Raw genomic sequence first — 23,478 nt, 5'->3', positions numbered from 1 at the left:
AGCAAGAACTGTGGAGGAACAGTGGGGATACTAAATATACACACAAATACATCTTGTGGTTTACTCAGACTCACATTAAATATTTATTTATGTTTTAGGGTTGTTTTGTATCAGTTATTATACCTAATAAAGAGGCAGATCCATACCTACCTCCACATCCAAAGTCTCCAGAAAAATTGGGAAGCAGGTGAAGAGAAGAAGGGCATTTAAAACACAAATACACACAAACATAAAAAAATGGAATTGCTAAAAAGAAATTCTTCTAAATGCCCGCAATCCACAAAGAGGTATCATTCTCATCCTTCTATGCCCAAAGGAACTTTAAGAACTTGGGAAGAATCTACCCCTATCTGAGAATGCTGCATATTCCATATGTTTCTGTTATTCTTTGCTAGCAAAGAAATAGTACAGGTTGGCATTTTTCCACCAATCACATCATCGTTTCATGTTGTCCCTCATTCGGTCTTTCTTTTTTTTTAAATCTCTACCACCTAGTATATGGCTAGCACATAGTAGATTCTCAAAAAATACTTGCTGAGTGGATAAATAACCAACATTATGTTAATAGTAAAATAATCAATTATTGGCTCAGCACCTATAGCTCAGCAGCTAAGGGGCCAGCCACATACACCAGAGCTGGCAGGTTTGAACCCAGCCCAGGCCTGCCAACTACAGCCAAAAAATAGCCAGGCATTGTGGTGAGCGCCTGTAGTCCCAGCTACTTGGGAAGCTGAGGCAAGAAAATCACTGAAGCCCAGAGTTGGACGTTGCTACAAACTGTGACACCACAGCACTCCACTGAGGGTGACATAGTGAGACTGTATCTCAAAAAAAAAGAAAACAAATAATAATAATAATCAATTATCGACCTAATAAAAAAGGCAGATGCATTTCCTTTATAACTGCCTCACTGAATATATCTTTTAGTTGTTTGGGATAAAAACTAAAATATTTATACAAACTGACCCTCAAATAATGCTTGCCAACAAAAATATTTTTAAAACCCATATTGTTATCCATGACGTTTGTTCCCTTGGTCAGAAAAAATGAAACTCTCTGTGTCTAAATGTCTTCCTTTTCTAGAAAAGGATTTAGCAGGTGGTCTTAAAAGGAGCTATTTTACAATAACTTATTTGAACATTTTCTAAACAATAAATATAAAAAATTGAACTCACTCCTTTTTTTTTAATTTCACTGGTCATCTGTCAAAAACAAACAAACAAGACATAATTAAATTAAGGATAAATTATTTAAATTGATTTAATGTTTTCAAATTAAAAATACTTTAAAATGTATGAATACTTTAAAATGTATCTATTATTCTTTTAAAAAATATTCGTTATATTGAGATTGACTTAATTAAGAATTAAAATGGCATAAGGATAAATTTTTTAAAGAGAAAATATAAACTTACAGTTGGAGGATAATTGACCTCTGGTAACGGAGGTATTCTTTTGTCCAATGTTCTATCTAAATTTCTTTTGGCTCCATCAATTCTGAAATTTATAGTTAGAAAAATGGATGACTCTCTTGATAACATTACATAAATTACTAAAATATTACAATTGTAACATTTTTGCAACTATACTAGAAGAAGAGATTTCAGAGTTATCTTACTGAATTTTCTATGGGAAACAAATTCCGACAGATAATATCAATGAGATCTTATTTATTGATTTTTCAAATTAATTTACTTTTTAAGAGGCAGGATCTCACCCTGTCACCCAGACTGGAGTGCAGTGGAGTGAACACAGCTCCCTGTAACCTCCAAATCTTGGACTCCAGCAATGCTCCTGTTTCAGCTTCCCCCAAAGCACTGGGATTATAGGTGTGAGCCACCATACCTGGTCATTTTTAAATTATTCACATGTAAGATAAAAGGATGAGACTAGAAAAAAAAAATTTTTTTCAATTATAACTTACTGACAATTTAAAAAATAATCCTGATGTATATCAGGTCCTAATATATATTATCTCTGTTTAAATACCATCCTGTCAGGGAAGCCTTCCCTCACCGCTCTATTAAGTAGCACTTCCATCATTAACCATTCCTTTTATCATCATTTATCTTGCTTCATAGCACTTACCTTCATTTGATATAGAATATTTTGTAGACTGTTTTATTAATTTCTGTTATCCTCAATGCCTAGAACAGTACCTGGCACATAGAAGGTGCTCAATAAACAGTTTTACCTTCAAAATGTTTTATGGGCTCGTCGCCTGTGGCTCAAGTGGCTAAGGCGCCAGCCACATACACCTAAGGTGGCGGGGTCGAATCCCCAGCCCGGGCCCGCCAAACAACAATGACGGCTGCAACCAAAAAAAAATGGCCAGGCGTTGTGGTGGGCGCCTGTAGTCCCAGCTACTGGGGAGGCTGAGGCAGGAGACTCGCTTGAGCCCAGGAGTTGGAGGTTGCTATGAGCGTGATGCCATGGCACTCTACCCAGGGGGATAGTTTGAGGCTCCGTCTCAAAAAAAAAAAAAAAACATTTTATGGATTGTGGCTGAGTGCAGTGGCTCACACCTATAATTCTAGCACTCTGGGAGGCCAAGACCGGCTGATTGCTCGAGCTCAGGGATTCAAGACCAGCCTAAGCAAGAGTGAGACCCTGTCTCTACTAAAAAATAGAAAAATTAGCTGGGCATTGTGGCAGGTACCTGTAGTGCCAGCTACTTAGGAGGCTGAGGCAAGAGGAACTCTTGAGCCCAAGAGTTTGAGGTCACAGCACTCAACCCCAGGGTGACAGAATGAGATTCTGTCTCAAAAAAAAAAAAAAAAGAATTACGGATTTTAACCATCTATAAAATATATTTTTCTTTTTAAGTTATATCATCCTATTGTATAACCCATTCATCTGTCAGCAAATATTTATTAAATGACTACATTGTGTACATCACAATACTAGGTACTATTAAAATACAGTAGCAACAAATCTCAAGAAATTTATAAACTGATTAGGTGATAAGAAAAATCCAAGTGCCATATTAGGCATGCTGCTAATTTAGAGGAGGGACAAGATCTCTTCCACCTGAAGGACATATGTACATGTTAGCATTTGCAACAAGTTTTAAATAAAAAGAGGACTTCAGGGAAGATGTGGTTTTGAGGTCTGAACAAACAAAGACTCTGAAAAATAGAAAGGCAAGAGAAGGGTCAAAGGGGGAAATGGGGACCAAGGGTTGTCTAATCTGCCCAAAGGTTATAGGACCAGCTGGAGATCTGTCTAGAGAAGTGGGTTGAAGTATGCAGCTGAGGGCCTCAATAGTTTTTTTTATTTAATGGAGAATTCACAGGGAGTCATTAAGAATTTTTGAGCATAGGAAATATTTTCAGGAAAACAAATCTAATAGCTTATAAAGCCTGCATACACTGGGAGAAATGACCAAAGAAGAAAGTATACAAGAAAAAGTAAAGTGACCTCAGAAGGAAGACTGGAGGATGCCAAGTGTGATAGGAATGGGGAAAAACAACTGAAGGATCAAAGGAGATACTGTCAGTGAGGTAAGAGGAGAACCAAAAAGAATTTCAAGAAAGGGTGGCCACTGGAGCCATAAACTCCGTGCTTCTGGTAAATTGTACACTTATAGACAAGGACCAAGTTTGTTTTGCTCACTGCTCTATCTACACTACTTAGCCAGTCTACATCAAGGTGTTGGAGCTCAATGAATATCTTTTGAAGGAACAATAAGAACAGGGATTTTAACAATAGCCACAAACTAGAAATTACCAAAATGCCTAATTATATTGGAGGGAGATTAAGTAAATAGTGATGAATCCACTTGCTAAGATATTATCTAGCTATTAAAAATGATGTCTGCAAAGCCTTTGTCATAAAATAAAGAAAAAAAATAGTTCACATTCTCACATGTCTAGTTCAGTACTTTACCTGATACAGGAATACTCTCTCAGTTATACCCATGGTACTCTGGGCAGGGGGTGGGGAGAGATGACAGTCATTACTTTCTCAGGCAGCCCAATTTATTGTCCACTAGTTCATGTTCTTAGGAATAAATTTCTTATGTTTATAAATTTCTTAAATAAGGATATATTCTTTTTTTTTTTTTTGAGACAGAGTCTCACTTTGTAACCCTTGGTAGAGTGCTGTGGCATCATAGCTCGCAGCAACCTCAAACTCTTTGTCATAAAATAAAGAAAAAAAAAGAATAGTGGTTTGGAAAAGATCTCACATGTCTAGTTCAGTACTTTACATGTTACCTGATACATGTCACCTCACTCACCTCAAGTGATCCTCTTTCTTCCCTCAGCCTCCCAAGTAGCTAGAACTACAGGCGCCTGCCACAACACCTGGCTATTTTTAAAGACAGGGTCTCACTCTTGCTCAGGCTGGTCTTGAACTCCTGAGCTCAAGGAATCTACCCATATCAGCCTCCCAGAGTGCTAAGATTACAGGCCTGAGATACCGTGCCCTGCCCAAGAATATATTCTTATATTCTGAATCCTTGTAAACTTCTGTCTTCTGAAGCTCTATAGAAATCACATCTGCTTCCATGTTACCCTTCTAAAATCTAAGAAAACCCATCCAGTTCCTTCAACTATCCCTATCAATAAGAGTTACTGTTTATGGTGAGTTTATTATTGTTCTAGGCATTAACATATATGGATCTTATTTAATTCTCACCACAATCCTAAGAGGTAAGCATTATTTTTCTCTCTATCTTACAGATAGGAACATGAAGATAAGTAAAATTAAATAACTTGCCAAATTCACATGACTAATAAGCTGCAGAGATGGGACTTGAACTCGGCCTTGACTGATATCAGAGCCTATACTCTCACTAATTAAGTTTATGCAGTTTCAAATTTCCTCACTGTCCTCTTGTTATGGTTTGAAGATCCCCCAAAAGTTCATGTGTTGAAAACTTAATCCCTCTGTCTTCATGAATGGATTAATGGATTAATGAAGACTACATCCTCATGACTGGATTAATGTCACCATCACAGAATGGGTTCATTATCACAAGAGGGGATTCATTATAAAAGCAAGCTCTCTCAGCTCTCTCTGGCTCCCTTGCCCTCTCTGCCATGTTATGACATAGCAAGAACATCCTCACCAGATACCAGCACCATGTTCTTGGACTTTCCAGGCTCCAGAACTATTAGCTAAATAAACTTCTATTCTTTATAAGTTACCTAGTCTGTGATATTCAGTTATAGTAACAGAAAACAGCCTAAGATACCTCTATCAATGTTCCTCTTAAAGTGTGATCCTAGAACTCCAGATAATGTTGGACCAGTACAGAGTGAAAATTTTCTCTCCTATATTCTAGACATTCTACATTTATTAAAGTAGCCTAAAACTGAATTAGCATTTGTTAAGTAGCCTCATTTTCCTGTTGAATCTTTTGTTTTTATTTTAGATTAACATGAGGATATAAATGTTTAGGTTACATTGTTTCTGTATCTAAGGTAAAGTTCAAGTTGTTGTTGAGCTCTTCACCCAGGGGATGTGCTAAACATTCTCACATTGTGCACCTTAGGTAAGAACCCACGAGTCACCCTTTCCCCATCCTCTCCCGCCTCTCCTTTTTTTTTTTTTTTTTTTTTTTTTTTTTGAGACAGTGGATTTCTACGTGCCATTTCTGGAAGGGAGTAGAGTGCCATAGAGTTATGCTGCCTCAGCCTCCCGAGTAACTGGGACTACAGATGCCCAGCTATTTTTTTTTATTTGTTTTGTTGTTGTTGCAGTTGTCATTGTTGATTTTAGCTGGCCCAGGACGGATTCGAACCCGCCAGCCTCAGTGTAAGTGGCTAGTGTCCTACCTAGCGAGCATGGGTGTCGCCCCCTCTCTCCTTCACTAGAATATACTTGTGTGTTTTCTTTCATGTGGGCATGTAGTTGTTTATATATTGGTTTCATACTAGTATTGAGTACATTGGATACCTGTTTTTCCATTCTTGTGATAATTTACTAATAAGAATGTGTTTTAGCTGGGTGTTGTGGTGGGCACCTATAGTCCCAGCTCCTTGGGAGGCTAAGGCAAGAGAATTGCTTAAGCCCAAGAGTTTGAGGTTGCTGTGAGCTGTGACGCCACAGCACCCTACCAAGGGCAACAATGTGAGACTCCACATCAGAAAAAAAAAAAAATAAAAGAAGAATGTGTTTCAACTCCATCCAGGTAAACACAAAAGATGTAAAGTTTCCATTTTTTCTTATAGCTGAATAGTTTGTCAATCCATTCATGGGTTGATGGGTACTTGGGTTGCTTCCATGTCTTGGCAATTGTGAATTTACCTGCAATAAATATTCTAGTGCAAATGTCCTTGTGAATGATTTTTTTTCCTTCTTGGTAGATACCTACTAATGAGATTGAGGGATCAAGTGGAAGGTCAACTTTTAATCCTTTGGGAATTCTCCATACTTCTTTCCACAGAGGTTGTATTAGTTTGCAATCCCACCAGCAGTGCAAAAGTGTTTCCTTCTCTCCACCTCCATGCCAGCATCTGCAGTTTGGGGATTTTGTGATGTGAGCTCCTTGTTGAATCTTACTGAGCCTGTATTAAACTAAAATTCCTAAGACTTTTTCACATGGAATAGAAAATGTGAGGCCAGGCACAGTGGTTCACATGTGTAATCCCAGAACTCTGGGAGGCTGAGGCAAGTGGATTGCTTAAACTCAGGAGTTCAAGACCAGCCTGAGCAAAAGCGAGACCCTACCTCTAAAAAAAAAATAGCCAGACTTTGAGGTGGGTGCCTGTAGCCTTAGCTACCCAAGAGGCTGGGGCAAGAGAATTGCTTGAGCCCAAGTGCTGGAAGTTGCTGTGAACTATGACACCATAGCACTCTAGGGATGGTGACTGAGTGAGACTCTGTCTCCAAAAAAAAAAAAAAAAAGAAAGAAAGTGAGAAAGAAGGAAAGAAAAGAAAAGAAAAAGAAAATATGCCTAGAATATCTTTCTTCTTTTCTTTTTTAATCTTCAAGACTTAGGCAGGACTTCCTCTCATCCATCATATCTCCCTGAACAATCTAGCTCTCAGGGATTGCTATTATACTTTCCAGGAATTTGCCTTATATTTTGGTATACTAGTTGGCACTAGTCATAAGCAGGCTTGTACTATAATTATCCCAATATAAATATGTCTAACTTCCTTGAGCTCTTTATAAATAAATGCTACCCTTAAATATAGTAAGCATTTCTGGAATGTGTTTTCTCCTTCAGGCCATAAATAAAAAGAGCTGAGAAGAACATACGTGTGAGCCTTTTCACTCCCTGCTTTTGCTTTGTATGTTAAGAGTTAAAAACAAATAAAAAACTAGATAATTTCAAAATTTTATGCAAAAACTGCATTCAGTAAATCACTGGCTTGAGTCAACAGTGGGGATAATTGTTAAGGAATAAAATCAGGCTCATTCCTGGGACACTGGAAAGCCACAAAATGATGTTGGTTCAGCCAAGCATTCCCAAGCACTAGTCCTAGCAGGGAGCCCAATTCTGCCCACAACTCCTTACGTTCTACCTCATCCTGGAACTCTCTCTATCCACAGATCTCACCTCACCTTTGAAACAGAGAAGTCTGACTCCATATTTCCTAAAAGGTAGAGGTATTAAGGGGATGCAAAATATCAAAGACCACGGCCATCCAAAAAGATGTATCTCCACTATAAAAGCTTTTAATTCCAAATATATTTTTCTGAAATAAAAATACAGCAGCTCTAATCTCAGTATTAATATAGCACTATGCTTCAGGTAATGAAAGTGGTACTACTTACAAATCTGTATCAAGTACAGGTAAAGTTCTTCCTTAAAAAATCACTTATTCACTAATTCATTCACCAACAATAATATGCCAGACACTGCAATCTCTCTCCTAAGCATGTCAAAATAAAGAAAAAAGACAACTAAGAAAACAAATGACAATACATTGTGTATAACACATTCTGCTCTCTCTGCTTATGACTTAATGCTGTTCTGCTTTTCCTCCTGTTTTATAGGTCATACTTAGTCTATTTGCATGTTGACCCTTCTCCACACAACATTTAACTTTAACATTTCCTAAGACATTAGCACTAGGCCTTTACTTTTCTCAAGTATCTCTCTCTCTCTGATTTTAACTACTCCTCATAGCTTTAAAAACCATCGACATGCAGTGACTTCCAAATTTATATATCCAGTCTAGACTTCTTCTCTTATATATCCAACTTCCAGTGAATATATTTCCCCTTAAATGTTACATAGGCATTTCAACTCCAAAAAACAACCATTCCTTTTTATCCCATCTCTGGACTTCAAATTCTTTATAAATGAGACTACTATCCACCTAGCTACCAAAGCCAATCTAATAGCAAGTTCTATTGACTCTGGCTCCAAAACATATCTTTTGTAAATCTACGTCTTCCCCACTCCACTGTCTCCAGCCTTAACTAAACCACAATCAGTTTTCACCTATGCTACCATAACAGCATCACATCTAATCTCTTTGTTTCCCTCTACTCTTACCTTCTTTCCCTCTACCTCAGTCCATTCTTTTTTTTTTTTTGTAGCTCCTACTTTGACCTAATTTTATGTCATAAAAGAATCATCTTATTGTGAGTACTAAGAAGGGAAAACAAACTCCAAACACTGAAAACAAAAATGCACAAAAGGATTTTGACATCAGGCATCATACAATGATCCAGGTTTCATAAAACTTTGTGTTCAGGGTAGCACCTGTGGCTCAAAGGAGTAGAGCGCTGGCCCCATATGCCGGAGGTGGCAGGTTCAAACCCAGTCCCGGCCAAAAACTGTGCAAAAAACAAACAAACAAAAAAAAAACTTTGTGCTGAATGTGGGAATTACATGGTCATTCTTCCAGAAAGGAAAATCCCATTACATCAGGCCTATATGTAATGACTGTTTCACAATTATAATGTGAGGTATTAATCAAAATGCTACCTTAGTCTATTCTTAACAACCACGGTGATATCTTTTAAATATAAGTCAGATTTCACGTCACTTCCTATTTAAAAGACTTCAACAGCTTCCACTGCACTTAAAATAAAAATCATTTCTTATCATGGCCTACAAGGCCTGATACAATCATTTCCCACTTTCTTCTCCATCTTCACCTGACACTATTCCTTAGGTTCATTATACTAGAGTGACATTGGGCTTTATTAAGTCCCAGAATGCACTAAAAGAATTCATATTACAGGGCTTTCCCATTTGCTATCCCCTTTGCTAGAGTGCTTTTCTCATGTTTATTAAAATGACAGAGGCATTTCAGGTTGAACCAGAAAAGATTGCTCAATGTTTCAGTAGACTTAGACAGTAGAGAAGGGAGTTCTATGGAAATTATCTATTATTCTTATTTTTTTAAAATGTTTTTTGAGACAGTGGCATGATCACAGTCTCCAACTTTGAGTCCCAAGCAATCTTTTCTGGTTCAAGCTCCCAAGTAGCTAGGACTACAGGTATGTGCCATCATGCCCAACTAATATTTTTTTTTTTTGTAGAGATAGGGTCTTCCCATGTTCTTCCTGCCTTGGCTTCCCAAAGCACTGGGATTGTAGTCATAAGCTAATGTGCTCAGGCCAGGAATGGTAGCTCACACCTGTAATCCCAGCACTCTGGGATGCCAAAGCAGCTGGATTGCTTGAGCTCACAAGTTCGAGACCAGCCTAAGCTAGAGTAAGACCCCATCTCTAAAAAATGAGCCAGGTGTTATGGCAGGCACCTATAGTCCCAGTTACTTGGGAGACTGAAACAAAAGAATCACTTGAGCCCAGAGTTTAAGGTTTCTGTGAGCTATGATACTACAGCAATCTACCAAGGGTGACAAAAAGAGATTCTGTCTCAAAAAAAAAAAAAAAAAGAAAGAAAGAAAGAAAAGAAACACCAAATCTTAAGAATAAAGGGTGTAGGATGGTGCCTGTGCTCTGTGAGTAGGGCACCGGCCCCATTTACTGAGGGTGGCGGGTTCAAACCCAGCCCCAGCCAAACTGCAACAAAAAATAGCCAGGCATTGTGGCAGGTGCCTGTAGTCCCGGCTACTTGGGAAGCTGAGGCAAAAGAATCGCCTAAACCCAAGAGCTGGAGCTTAGAAAAAAAAAGAATAAAGGGCATAAAGGATCTCTATCAGTACATCTCTTATATTAATAAATTTAGACTTAAATGTGAGTAAATGATTGATAGACTAATAAAAATGTCAATATAAAGAAGTTATATGATTAATAGACCTGTTTAATTGTAAGTAATGTGAAATTAGCAATACTATGTCACCTTCCATGGCGTCACAGCAACCTAAAACTCAGCCTCCCAAGTAGCTGGGACTACACACCCACCACAACACCTGGCTATTTTTTTGTTGCAGTTGTCATTGTTGTTTAGCAGGCCTGGGCCAGGTTTAAACCTGCCAGCCCTGGTGTATGTGGCCAGCACCCTAACCACTGAGCTACTGGCATGGAACCATCTTATTATTATTATTTATTCCCAGAGCCCAGGAGAGTCAGTTGCCTGAGAAAGTCTCAGTAAGAGTCCAAAGGAACTGAACTACCCTTATCATAGCCTTTCATAGCTGATACCTAAATTAGTTTTAGTTTCTACTAAACAAATGGCAGGGAGAAAGGAGAGAGGAATGTTGAGTTATGTGTTCTCTTTAGTATAGAAAAAATTTAAATACAAGTATTTTTAAGATATTTTATTAAGTATTCATTCAAATACAATACTATTTGTTTTGTTGTTGTTATTTTTTTGGTTTTGTTTTGTTTTTGTTTTTTGACAAAGTCTCACTTTGTCACCCTTGGTAGAGTGCTGTGACATCATAGCTCACAGCAACCTCAAACTCCTGGGCTTAAGCAATTCTCTTGCCTCAGCCTCCCAAGTAACTGGGAATACAGGTGCCCATCACAACATCCAGCTATTTTTTTTAAGAGATAGGATCTCACTTTTGCTCAGGCTGGGATTACAGGCATGAGCCACCATGCATAGCCCACAATGCTATTTGTAGAGGCCCAATTACTTAGTTTTACTTTTAGGGACCAGTAAAATTATAACACAGGGTTAAACTGCACATGAATTTATGTCTACCCAGTATATTGAGAGAAGCAATAGTGTGAGGCTTAAAGTATTTGAACTTTGGACCAGACCAAATGGGTCCAAACTCCAGCTGTGTGATATCGAGCAAGTACCTTAAGTTCTCTGTATCTCACTTTATTCATCTAAAAAATAGAGATAATAACAGTACTTTCCTTTAGTTTTCTATGAAACATGTTTTTATTTTATTTATTTATTTTTTTGAGACAGAGCCTCAAGCTGTCCCCCTGGGTAGAGTGCCATGGCATCACAGCTCACAGCAACCTCCAACTCCTGGGCTTAAGCGATTCTCTTGCTTCCGCCTCCCAAGTAGCTGGGACCACAGGCGCCCGCCACAATGCCTGGCTATTTTTTGGTTGCAGCCATCATTATTGTTTGGTGGGCCCGGGCTGGATTTGAACCCGCCACCTTAGGTGTATGTGGCTGGCGCCTTAGCCACTTGAGCCACAGGCGCTGAGCCTGAAACATGTTTTTAAAAGTATAGTACAGGCCAGAATGGTCAACTGCCTGAGCTCAGGAGTTCGAGTACAGCCTGAGTAAGAGACAGGGTCTCACTCTTCATCAGGCTGGTCTTGAACTCCTGAGCTCAAGCAATCAACCTGCCTTGGCCTCCCAGACTGCTAGGGTTACAAGCATGAGACACTGCACCCAGTGCAAGAGGATCTCTGGAACCCAAGAGTTTGAAGTTGCTGTGAGCTGTGATGGCACAGCACTCTACTCAGGGTGACGGAGTGAAACTGTCTCAAAATAAATAAATAAATAAATAAATAAATGTATAATACCTACCTCATAGGGTTGTTCTGATAAGTACAGGTAAACTGATAAGAACCATGACTGACAGAGTGAGCAGTATATAATATTTGCTATCATTATCATTACTTTTCAATTGTTTTTTGGGTTAAGCTTGAAGACAGTATTTTGCTCATGAACAATCTACATAGCTAAAACTTATTTACGGGTATATGAACACTAATCACTTCACTGCAATTCTAAACAAGAATTATTTACTAATATGCCACTTACACTAACTGATTAATTTTCTTCTGCTGCTCCTTGGATCTTCTGTAGGTTAGCAATTTACTTTGTACTGGTGTTCCAACACCTATGTTTTCTGGGGGACGCACAATGCGAGGTAACTTCAAGTTCAGAGCCTCCTTTTGTGCTGCGATGGCAGCTTTGTCTGGATTTGACATCTTGGTCACCTAAACAGTTCATAAAGCCATTATTGTAAAAGCAAGCCTCAATATATTCATAACGTATCTTACATAACAACACCAAAAATAAAATTCTAAGCTATAACCTAATAACAACTTAAGGATAGGGGAAAGGGGGAGGGAGGGAGGAATGGGTAGAGGGAGGGGGATTTGAGGGTTCACTTCTGTGGTTCATCTTACAAGAGTACAAGTGAATCTTTCTATGAGTAGAATATGAATGTTTTAACACAATAACTAAGAGAATTACGTGAAGGCTATGTTAACCAGATTGATGGAAGTGTTTCGGATCGTTTGTGAAAACCCCACACTTTACCCCAGAAGTGCATTAATGTACACAGTTACTATTCAATAAAAAAAAATTAATTAATTAATTTAAAAAAAATAAAATAAAATTCTATAAACTCTTTTAGACCTTCCTCCCAAGGATGTCCTTAGTCTAAAGAATGGCAGTTGAGGTAAGTGAGCGGGAAATCCTGTGAGAGCTCTACAACTCACTTGCTATAAAGAAATGAGCCAGTCACTCCACTTTAGGGCTTCTATTTCCCTAATGGATGAAATTAAGAACCAAATTAGATGCTCTCTAAATATCATTATACAGCTCTAAAATTCTAAGTTCAAATTTCTCCCTAGATGCAAACGACACAGCAACAAAATCCTTCCCCTAAAAGTTGATACTTAACATCATTAATACTCTTAAACATCAACATCATATCTTAGCCTTGCTACTTTCCTAGAAAGTGATGCTATGATCAAGCAAAAGTGGGCATCTATACACAGCAAATCTAAAAATGTCATGAAAATGCTCTACAAGGGCAGTGCCTGTGGCTCAGTGGATAGGGTTACGGCCCCATTTACTGAGGGTGGCAGGTTCAAACCCGGCCCCAGCCAAACTACAACAAAAAATAGCTGTGCGTTGTGGCAGGCACCTGTAGTCCCAGCTCCTCTGGAGGCTGAGGCAAGAGAATCGCCTAAGCCCAGGAGTTGGAGGTTGCTGTGAGCTGTGTGACGCCATGGCACTCTACCGAGGGTGATAAAGTGAGACTCTGTCTCTACAAGAAAAGAAAGAAAGAAAGAAAGAAAGAAAGAAAGAAAGAAAGAAAGAAAGAAAGAAAGAAAGAAAGAAAGAGCTCTACAAATTAACTATGTTAGCAACTACATTTGCTGGGAATTCCTACAGGATTTGGAGATTTCTGACTTAAAAGAGAGTATTTCTATCGACACCCAAATTGAGATACCTGCCTTGGGAAGGAGACAGAAAAGTAAAGAACAAGTACCTGTATTATTGTTTCTCACTACTTCCTGGTCAGGCAGAGAGTGAAACATTCAGAGCTCCTTCTCTGGGGGAAGAAAGGATAAAGAGGGGTGAAACCTTCTGAACTGCCCCTGGCTCCCAAGTGAGCAGCTGGAGAAGGACGGTCAGCTACCCGGTAGAAACAAAGTTGCCAGGGCAACTGTTGTGGGTCCCAGCTGGAAGGCTTGATGAAGGTTGCCCGGAGAGGTGGTAGTTGGGGAGTTGCTACACATTAGGATTACCTCTCACAATAATTCATTACTCCAGTAAATGGAATGTGGGTGAGATTTTTTTATCTAACTGCCTTCTCTGGAAAGGAGACTAGGAAATCAGGAAATCTGCAAGCCTGGAAACTTGGAACCATTGGAAAAAAGACTAAGGAGAAAACTCTCAGAAAAAAATCAAATCTTCAAGGGTCCCCTAGTGACTTACTGTAAATATTGTAACTAATCATCAATACATCTTGTTTCTACATTTGCTATTTGTTTATACAGTACCTTCAGGAAATCCTTGGCAAAATCGAACAGATTAAGGTGTGTGAACTTTGTGAGTATGCAGGAAGACAGAAATGTGCAATTTTGCTATTTGAAGCTGCTAAGCCGCATATTGAAGCTAAATGATATTAGCCTATATGAATACTATGTGCTTAAGTAAAATCGGGAAGGGCGATGTTTGAATAAATCCTACTGGTGTATTAACAAAATATTCATTCAACAAATGTTTGAGTGTCAGTAAATTCTTTACATGCCAGTCACCATGGAAAGAATTTTGTTTTAATGAGAGTACAGGCCAGGCACAGTGGCTAATGCCTGTAATCCCAGCACTTTGGGAGGCCAAGGTGGGAGGACTGCTTGAGACCAGGAGTTCAAGACTAGCCTGGAAAACACAGCAAGACTCCCCCCCACCCCCCATCTCTACAAAAATTAAAAAGAGAGTACAGCCACTATTGTATCTGGCACACAGTAGGTGCTCTCAAAATGTCATTTAAGTGAAATAAATAAAACTTCCTGGTAGTTGTAAAAGCCAACTGTCTTTCTGTAGAAGACAAAATACATCAATATATGATGGGTTTTTTTAAATGTAAATTTGGTTAGGCTAAACTACAAAAACTAAAGAGAAGGCAGCAATCTTTTGTTTGATACACTTATGTTCTCCCAGTTATGCAAATACTAATCTAGTGCTTCTATAAAGAGATTTTGCAGATATAATCTAAACCTAACTGACATCAATCTAGGAAGACTGTCCCGAATGGGCCTGACTCAGTCAGTGGAAATCCTTTTAAAAAGGTTTAGGCATGCCCTGAGTTAGACTCCAAATAGAAGCTGGGTCTATAATTGCTCTCCCCTCTCTGGATCTTCCCTGACACATATAGCCTGGCAGACCTTACAGTTGTTTCATGAGCCTCCACAACTGCTTAAGCCAAATCCTTATAATAAATGCATATAATAAATGCATACACACGTTTCATGAAATATACATGGACATATATATTTCATGAAACTTATCAAAAATATATATATACACATAATCTCTTACTAGTTCTGCTTCCCTTATTGATACAAAGTATGCCCTTTTTTTAGTGACAAGGTCTCGCTCTGGCTCAGGCTGGTCTTGAACTTGTGAGCTCAGGCAATCCACCTGCCTTGGTCTCCCATAGTGCTAGGATTACAGGCATAAGCCACTGCACCCACCCATAATAATTCCATATTATTATTCCAGTGCTGAATAATATTCCATCGTATGTACTGTATTTTCTTTATCCATCATCTACTGATGGACATTTACGTTGATTCCATAATGAATAGTGTCACAATACACACAGAAGTATAGATATCTTTTTAATATATTGATTTCCTTTCTTTAGAATATATACCCAGCAGTGAGAATTATATGGTAGTTCTATTTTCAGTGGGGTTTTTTTTGGGGGGGGGGTTAAGAGACAGAGTCTCACTTTATTGTCCTCATTAGAGCTGTGGCATCACAGCTCACAGCAACCTCCAACTCTTGGGCTTAGGCAATTCTCTTGCCTTAGCCTCCCGAGTAGCTGGGACCATAGGCACCTGCCACAATGTCCAGCCACTTTTTGTTGCAGTTTGACTGGGGCTGGATTTGAACCGCCACCCTCAGTATATGGGGCTGGAGCCCTACCCACTGAGCTACAGGCACCACCCTCTATTGTTAGTTTTTTGAAGAGCCTCCACACTGTTCTCCATAGTGGCTGTACTAATTTATATTCCCACAACAGCATGCCAGGGTTCCCCTTTCTCCACATCCTTGCTAGTATTTGTTATTGCCTGTCTTTTGAATAAAAGTCATTTTAACTGAGGTGAGATAATATCTCATTATGATTTTAATTTGTATTTCTCTGGTTATTAGTAGTATTGAGCATTTTTCATATATGTATTGGACATTTGTATGTCTTCTTTTGAGAAATATCTATTCACATCTTGTAACCATTTTTAATCAGATTATTTTTTCCTGTTGAGCTGTCTGAGTTCCTTATACAGATATATTCTGGTTATTACTCTCTTGTCAGATGGGTAGTTTGCAAATATTTTCTCCCATTTGGTGGGTTGTCGCTTCACTTTGTTGACTGTTTCTTTTGCTGTGCAGAAGCTTTTCACTTTGATGTAATCAAAATTCATCATTTTTAAATATACAAGTCAGCAATTTTTGTTTTTTTGAAATAGAATCTCAACTTGGTTGCCCTGGGTAGACTGTGATGGCATCATAGCTCACAGCAACCTCAAACTCTTGGGCTCAAGCGATCCTATTGCCTCAGCCTCCTGAGTAGCTGGGATTACAAGTGCCCACCACAACACCTGGCTAGTTTTTCTGTTTTTAATAGAGATAAGGCCTTACTCTTGCTCAGACTGGTTTCAAACTCCTGAGCTCAAGGGATCCACCTACGTTGGCCTCCCAGAGTGCTAGGATTATAGGTGTGAGCCACTGCACCTGGCCTCCTTTTTCTTTTTTCTTTTGCAGTTTTTGGCTGGGGCTGGGGTTTGAACCCACCACCTCCAATATATGGGGCCAGCAGCCTACTTCTTTGAGCCACAGGTGCTGCCCCAGCCTCCTTTTTTTAAGAGACAAGTTTTCCCTCTATTACTCAGGTTAGAGTGCAGTGGCCTGATTAATAGCTCACTGTAACCTCAAACTCTTGGGCTCATGTGATCCTCTTGCCTCAGCCTCCCAAGTAGCTGGGACTAGAGCCATGTCCCATTACAACCAGCTAATTTTATTTCTGTTTTTTAGAGACAGGGTCTGGCTATATTGCCCAAGCTGGTCTCAAACTCCTGACCTCAAGAAAGCGTCCTGCCTTGGTTCCTAAAATGCTGGGATTACACAACTGACCCAATAAGACTCTTTTGTTAAAATGTTTGTTCACACCTTTGTCCATTTTAAATTTGGATTATTTAACTTTTTGTCATTTGGATATATTCTGGATACAAGTCCTTTTTCAGATAATCTGCCAGGGGTAGGAAGGATACCTTTTTTTTTTTTCCAGTTTGGGTATATTTATCTCTTTTCAAAAAATATCCAAAAGAAACCTAAAAGAAGGAAGTGAGACACTTTAAAGCATGCAAAACCATTGGGTTAAAGACTCTGCCATTGGGTTAAATTAGATCCATTTGCCCAAAGGAAAGCTTTGATCTTTCATTAAATAGATTTAAGATTAAATTTGGTGAAGTTGCTTGGCGGAAAAAGGTGGGTGTAAGAAAAATAAATACCATTTATTTTTTTAGTTTTTTTTTATTTTTTAAATTTCAGAATATTATGGGGCTACAAATGTTTTGGTTACATAAATTACTTTTGTACCATTTGACTCAAAGTCATTAAGTCTGCCCAGACAGTGTGCACTGTACTTGTTAGGTGTGAATTTAATCATCCCCGCCTTCCCCCTCCCACCTGCTTGAATTCTGATGAGTGTTATTATTATATGTGCACACAAGTATTACTCAATTAGTTCCAGTTTAATAGTGAGTACATGTGATGTTTGTTTTTCCATTCTTGTGATACTTCACTTAGAAGAATAGGCTCCTGTTTCACCCAGCTTAATACAAGAGGTATCAGTTCACCATTTTTTTAACCAGCTGAGTAGGTAGCAGTGCATGGTATATATATACCATATTTTATTAATCCACTCACGTATTGATTGGCACTTGTGTTGTATCTACATCATGGCAATCGTGAATTATGCTACAATAAACATTCAAGTGCATGTGTCTTTTTTTTCCTTGAGTAAATACCTAGTAGTGGGATTGCTGGATTAAAAGATGGATCTACTTTTAGTTCTTTGAGATATCTCCATGCTACTTTCCACAGAGCAGTGCTTTTCAATCTTTTTTAACTCACAGCCCACTTGAACCTATAGTTACACTTCCATGGCATACTTATGTTGATCAAAAAAGAGTTAGAAAAACGATATACATATTGTGCTTTGAACTTCTGAAAATAATTAAATTAATGGGAGGTTGTACTAGTTTGTAGTCCACCACAGTGTACAAGCGTTCCTACCTCTCTGCATCCACACCAACATTTGTTCTTTTGGGACTTTCTGATAAAAGCTATCCTCACCGGAGTTAAGCGATATCTCACTGTGGCTATGATTTGCATTTTCCTGATGTTTAGAGATGTTGAGCATTTTTTCATCTTTGTTGGTCTTTCTTCTTTCTTTTTTTTTTTTTGAGACAGAGCCTCAAGCTGTCCCCCTGGGTAGAGTGCTGAGACATCACAGCTCACAGCAAACTCCAACTCCTGGGCTCAAGCAAGTCTCCTGCCTCAGCCTCCCAAGTAGCTGGGACCACAGGCATCCACCACAATGCCTGGCTATTTTTTTTTGGTTGCAGCCGTCATTGTTGTTTGGTGGGCCCGGGCTGGATTCGAACCCACTAGCTCAGGTGTATGTGGCTGAGCCAGGTCTATTTTCTTTTCTTTTCTTTTTTTTTATTGAATGGTAACTATGTACATTAATGCACTTCTGGGGTACAGTGTGGTGCACACTTTTTCTTATAAGAAGTTTCTGTTCGTGTCTTTTGCCCACTTTTTAATGAGGTTCCTTGATTTTTTTCTTGCTGATTTGCTTGAGTTCCTTGTGATTATCAGCCCCCATCAGATGTATAGCTTGTGAATATATTCCCCCATTCTGTAGGTTGTCTATTTGCTCTACTGTTTTCTTGGCTGTGCAGGTTTTTAATTTGATCAGGTCCCATTTATTTCTATTTTTGCTGTGATTGCTTGTAGTGTCTTCTTCATTAATTCTTTGCCTAGGCTGATGTCTGTAAGAGTTTATCCAACATTTTCTTCTAGCATTCTTATAGTTTCATGCCTTAGGTTTAAATCTGTCATTCATCAAAAATTTTTGAGAGTGGTGAGAGGGATGGATCCTGTTTCAGCTTTCTATATGTGGCCATCCAATTCTCCCAATACCATTCATTGAACAGGAATTCTTTTCCCCAGTGTTATGTTTTCATCTGCATCATCGAAGATCAGATGGCAATATGAGGATGGTTTTAGCAGTGCCCATAGCTCAGTGAGTAGGGAGCTGGCCACATACACCCAGGCTGGTGGATTTGAGCCCAGCCCAGGACAGCTAAACAGCAATGACAACTACAACAAAAAAATAGTCGGGCACTGTGGCAGGTACCTATAGTCCCAGCTACTTGGGAGGCTGAGACAAGAGACTCGCTTAAGCCCAAGAGTTGGAGGTTGCTGTGAGCTGGGTGACACCATGGCACTCTACCGAGGGCAACACAGTGAGACTCTGTCTCAAAAAAAAAAAATATATATATATATATGTATATATATATATGTATGTATGTATATATATATGGATGGTTTTATATCTAGGTTCTATGTTCTTCTGCCAGTACCAAGAAAAATAAATACCATTTCAAAATTCATATTTGCTAATACAGGTCTTTATGAATTGTAGTTTATAAGGCACAGACCTACAGAAGATCTATAGTGGTACACAGACCTTCCACAATTCACACAAAGGGATTTCTGTGTAGGTCCAGTTACTCACCACACAAAAATCCAACTATTAAGATAAGGAGGATTGCCAAGGAAGAAGGGAATTTTTTTGAGACAGAGCCTCAAGCTGTCACCCTGGGTAGAGTGCTGTGGCATCACAGCTCACATCAACCTCAAACTTTTGGGCTTAAGCAATTCTCTTACCTCAGCCTCCCAAGTAGCTAGGACTATAGGTGCTCACAATGCCTGGCTATTTTTTGTTGCAGTTGTCATTGTTGTTTAGCAGGCCTGGACGAGGTTCAAACCCTCCGGCCTGTATGTATGTACCAGCGCCCTAACCACTGAGGTATGGGTGCCGAGCCTCCATGTTTTATTTTTTAAAAAGGATGGACTTTGAAGTTATTTCAAATTTCTAGTCCTGTCCACCCCTCTCCCTCAACCATTGAAAAGGATACTGTTGATATGTACATTGTCTAGGGCTACATGGGTAAATCATTATTATATTTTAACTAACTCACCTAAGGAAGGAAAAAAATTCTGAATACTCTTGTAACTAGCTCCATGAGCTTCTGTAATTCTTCTTCTTCTTCTTTTTTTTTAAGAGACAGAGTCTCACTCTGTTGCATCATCACAGCTCACTGCAACCTCAAACTCCTAGACTCAAGTGATACTTCTGCCTACCTCCTGAGTAGCTGGGACTACAGACACCACTACACTTGGCTAGTTTTTTCTATTTTTGATAGAGATGGGCTTTCACTGTTGCTCAGGCTGGTCTCAAACTCCTGATGTCAAATGATCATCCGTGGCTCAGCACCCACAGTGGTTATGGTGCCAGCCACATACACTGAGGGTGGCAGGTTTTAACCCGGCCCGGGCCAGTTAAACAACTGCAACAAAAAAATAGCTAGGCATTGTGGTGGGTGCTGGTAGTCCCAGCTAATCGGGAGGCTGAGGCAAGGGAATCGCTTAAGCCCAAGAGTTTGAAGTTGCTGTGAGCTGTGATGCCACAGCACTCTACCAAGGCAGCACAGTGAGACTCTGTCTCAAAAAAAAAAAAAAAATTGTCCCTTGCCTCAGCCTCCCAGAATGGATAATCCTTTTCCTTAACAACTTGATTCTCTGAGTTGTTTCCTGGAAATGATAAACTCTTGGCCTCAAGAGATCCTCCTGCCTTACCCTCCCAGAGTGTTGGGATTGTAGGAGTGAGCCACCACACTAACCTGAAATGATGGATTTCCTACAAGACAAAGGAGTTGAAGTTGTGAAGTTTCTAGGGTAGACTCCCTGACATTCAGATTCACCGTCCTCCACAACCTGCCCCCAATGCATGTAGCCCCATGTGAGACACAACCTAGTACCTTTCCCATTGGGGCACATGACCCTCCCTTTAAAAGCAAATGATATACCTTAGTTGGAGAGACAGACTTCAGACAGCTTTTCCAGCTCTCCCTGAAAGATGTATTAAAAATTCCCTTCCTCTGGCTTGGTGCCTGTAGCTCAAGCAGCTAAGGCACCAGCCACATACACCAGAGATGGCGGGTTCAAATCCAGCCTGGGCCTGCCAAACAGCAATGACAACTCAACCATAAAATAGCCAGGTGTTGTTGCGGGTGCCTGTAGTCCCAGCTACTTGGGAGAATGAGGCAAGAGAATCACTTATGTCCAGGAGTTGGAGGCTGCTGTGAGTTGTGATGCCACAACTGTGACTCAAATAAATAAACAAATAAATAAAACATGGAATACTTCACAAATTTGCATGTCATCCTTGCACAGGCATACCTCTTTTAGAACACAGTTCAAAAGGTTTATCTTTCTTTCTTTTTTTTTTTTTTTTTTTGAGACAGAGCCTCAAGCTGTCCCTCTGGGTAGAGTGCTATGGCTTCACAGCTCACAGCAACCTCCAACTCCTGGGCTCAAGCAAGTCTCCTGCCTCCGCCTCCCAAGTAGCTGGGACCACAGGTGCCCACCACAATGCCCGGCTATTTTTTGGTTGCAGCCGTCATTGGTGTTTGGCAGGCCGGGCTGGATGCAAACCTGCCACCTTAGGTGTATGTGGCTGGCACCTTAGCCACTTGAGCCACAGGCACTGAGCCAGGTTTATCTTTCTCATGGTGAAAAAGGAAAAGGTAGGGCTTATTAGACACCTAATAAACATCCTAGTTGTAGAAAAAGAGAAGTGGACACATTATTTATTGACTTCTCAATTTGTTCCTTAAATTGACAAAAACTTTTCTTCTTCAGATAATCACAGAATTTTTTTGTGCACAAAGGCTTCAAAGCTCAAAGACTGTTACAACAGCATTTAATACAATATCACTCCTTGTTTCTTGTAATACTTTCTCCATTTGGCTTTCAGAGCAGCTACACTTCCCATCTGCTCACTCTTTCTTTTCAGTCTCCTGACATTCATTCAACAACTATGTATTCCTCACCTGTAATTCTAGCACTCCAGGAGGCTGTGGCATGTGGATTGCTTAAGCTCAGGAGTTCAAGACCAGCCTGAGCACAAGTGAGACCCTGTCTCTACTACAATAATAGAAAAACTAGCTGGGGGTTATGGCAAGCGCCTGTGTCCCAGCAACTCAGGAGGCTAAGGAAAGAGGATTGCTCAAGTCGAAGAGTATGGGGTTGCTATTACCTAGGACACCATGGCACTCTACTCAGGGAAACAGAGTGAGATTCTGTCTCAAAAAAAAAAACAAACCCCAATAAATACATATTTTATACCAGGACTTTTCTAAATATAGATACTCCTGAACTTACCGTCATGGGCTTACGTGCCAATAAACCTATTGTAAACTGAAAATATCATAAGTCAAAAAGATGTTTAATACACCTAATCAACAAACCATCATAGCTTAGCCTAGACTATCTATTTTTTTTTTTTTTGCAGTTTTTGGCTGGGGCTGGATTTGAACTCACCACCTCTAGTATATGGGGCCGGTACCCCACTCCTTTGAGCCACAGGTGCCGCCCAGCCTAGACTATCTTAAATGTGCTCAGAACATTTACATTAGCTTACAATTGGGCAAAATCATCTAACACAAAATCTACTTTATAATAAACTGTTAAATACCTCATGTAATTTATGAGGTACTGAAAGTGAAAAACAGAATGGTTGCATAGGTACTAAAAGGATAGTATGTACTGAATGCATATTACTTTCACACTATAGTAAAGTCTAAAAATCTTAAGTCAGGGCTTACCTGTATGGAGATTCAGCAGTGAACAAAACAGACAAAAAATGCTTTCTATCATGAAACTACATGCTTTTGTCTCTTTTACCTCTTCTTGACTTAAATGTTGGTGGGCTGACTTCTCCATCTTGACTCTCCTTAAGACATCTCACCCAGTAGCCTACATGGTAAGAATTTTCTGCCCTCCAGTTCTTGCTCTGGCCCTCCTCTGACAGGTAAGCCACAAGACAAGGTGGCCAAAAAAATGTGCTGACACAGCCTATGTATTCTTTCTCAAGGCAGAAAGAATGGTTGACTATACAACAGCTATTTTTGGATTTTTAGTAGAGATAGGGTCCTGTGAAATCCACCCTCCTTAGCCTCCCAGAGTCTAGGATTACAGGCATGAGCCACTGTGCCAGCCTATATCACTTTAAAAGAAAAAAAAATTATTAGAATAAAATTTTCCAAAAAGTTTACGGCCCTGAAATCTAAGGAGTACAGGAATCCCAAATTCATATGTGGCCTTCTGGGTCATCTTGAAGGTAAACTTCTCAAGGGAGAATAGAACACATTTTATTTAATAGCTTATTCTTTTTATTTTAAATGGTGCGTAGGTATCCAGTAGTACATTTTCCCCTGGACTCCTGGAATATTAAGACCAGGTCTCTTTAGACCTGTTGTCTGCCCCTATTCAGACTTGTATCCATCTGCCTATGGATGTGAGGGATAATCCCCTGGTTATATAATAATAACCATCTCACATTTAATATGGTGTAGACCAGGGGC

General features: G+C 39.5%; 1 protein-coding gene across 1 annotated transcript in view; it reads right to left on the bottom strand.

Annotated features, from left to right (window-relative positions):
* The window catches only part of DNAH12 (dynein axonemal heavy chain 12), a 62,465-nt gene extending 50,240 nt beyond the window's left edge, over positions 1–12,225 (bottom strand). Inside the window, exons 1-3 of the mRNA XM_012802549.1 lie at positions 12,056–12,225; positions 1,415–1,496; positions 1,176–1,202 (exon numbers count right to left, since the gene is read on the bottom strand). Of these exons, the coding sequence (XP_012658003.1) occupies positions 1,176–1,202; positions 1,415–1,496; positions 12,056–12,225 (279 nt within the window). The remainder of the gene's footprint in view (positions 1–1,175; positions 1,203–1,414; positions 1,497–12,055) is intronic.
* Positions 12,226–23,478: the final 11,253 nt, after the last annotated feature.

Source organism: Otolemur garnettii, unplaced genomic scaffold (genome assembly GCF_000181295.1).
Source record: "Otolemur garnettii isolate 467f Iridium unplaced genomic scaffold, OtoGar3 scaffold00015, whole genome shotgun sequence".
Lineage (NCBI taxonomy): Eukaryota > Metazoa > Chordata > Mammalia > Primates > Galagidae > Otolemur > Otolemur garnettii.
Note: the sequence above shows the minus strand (reverse complement) of the source record. Positions and strands in the feature narration are given on the sequence as shown.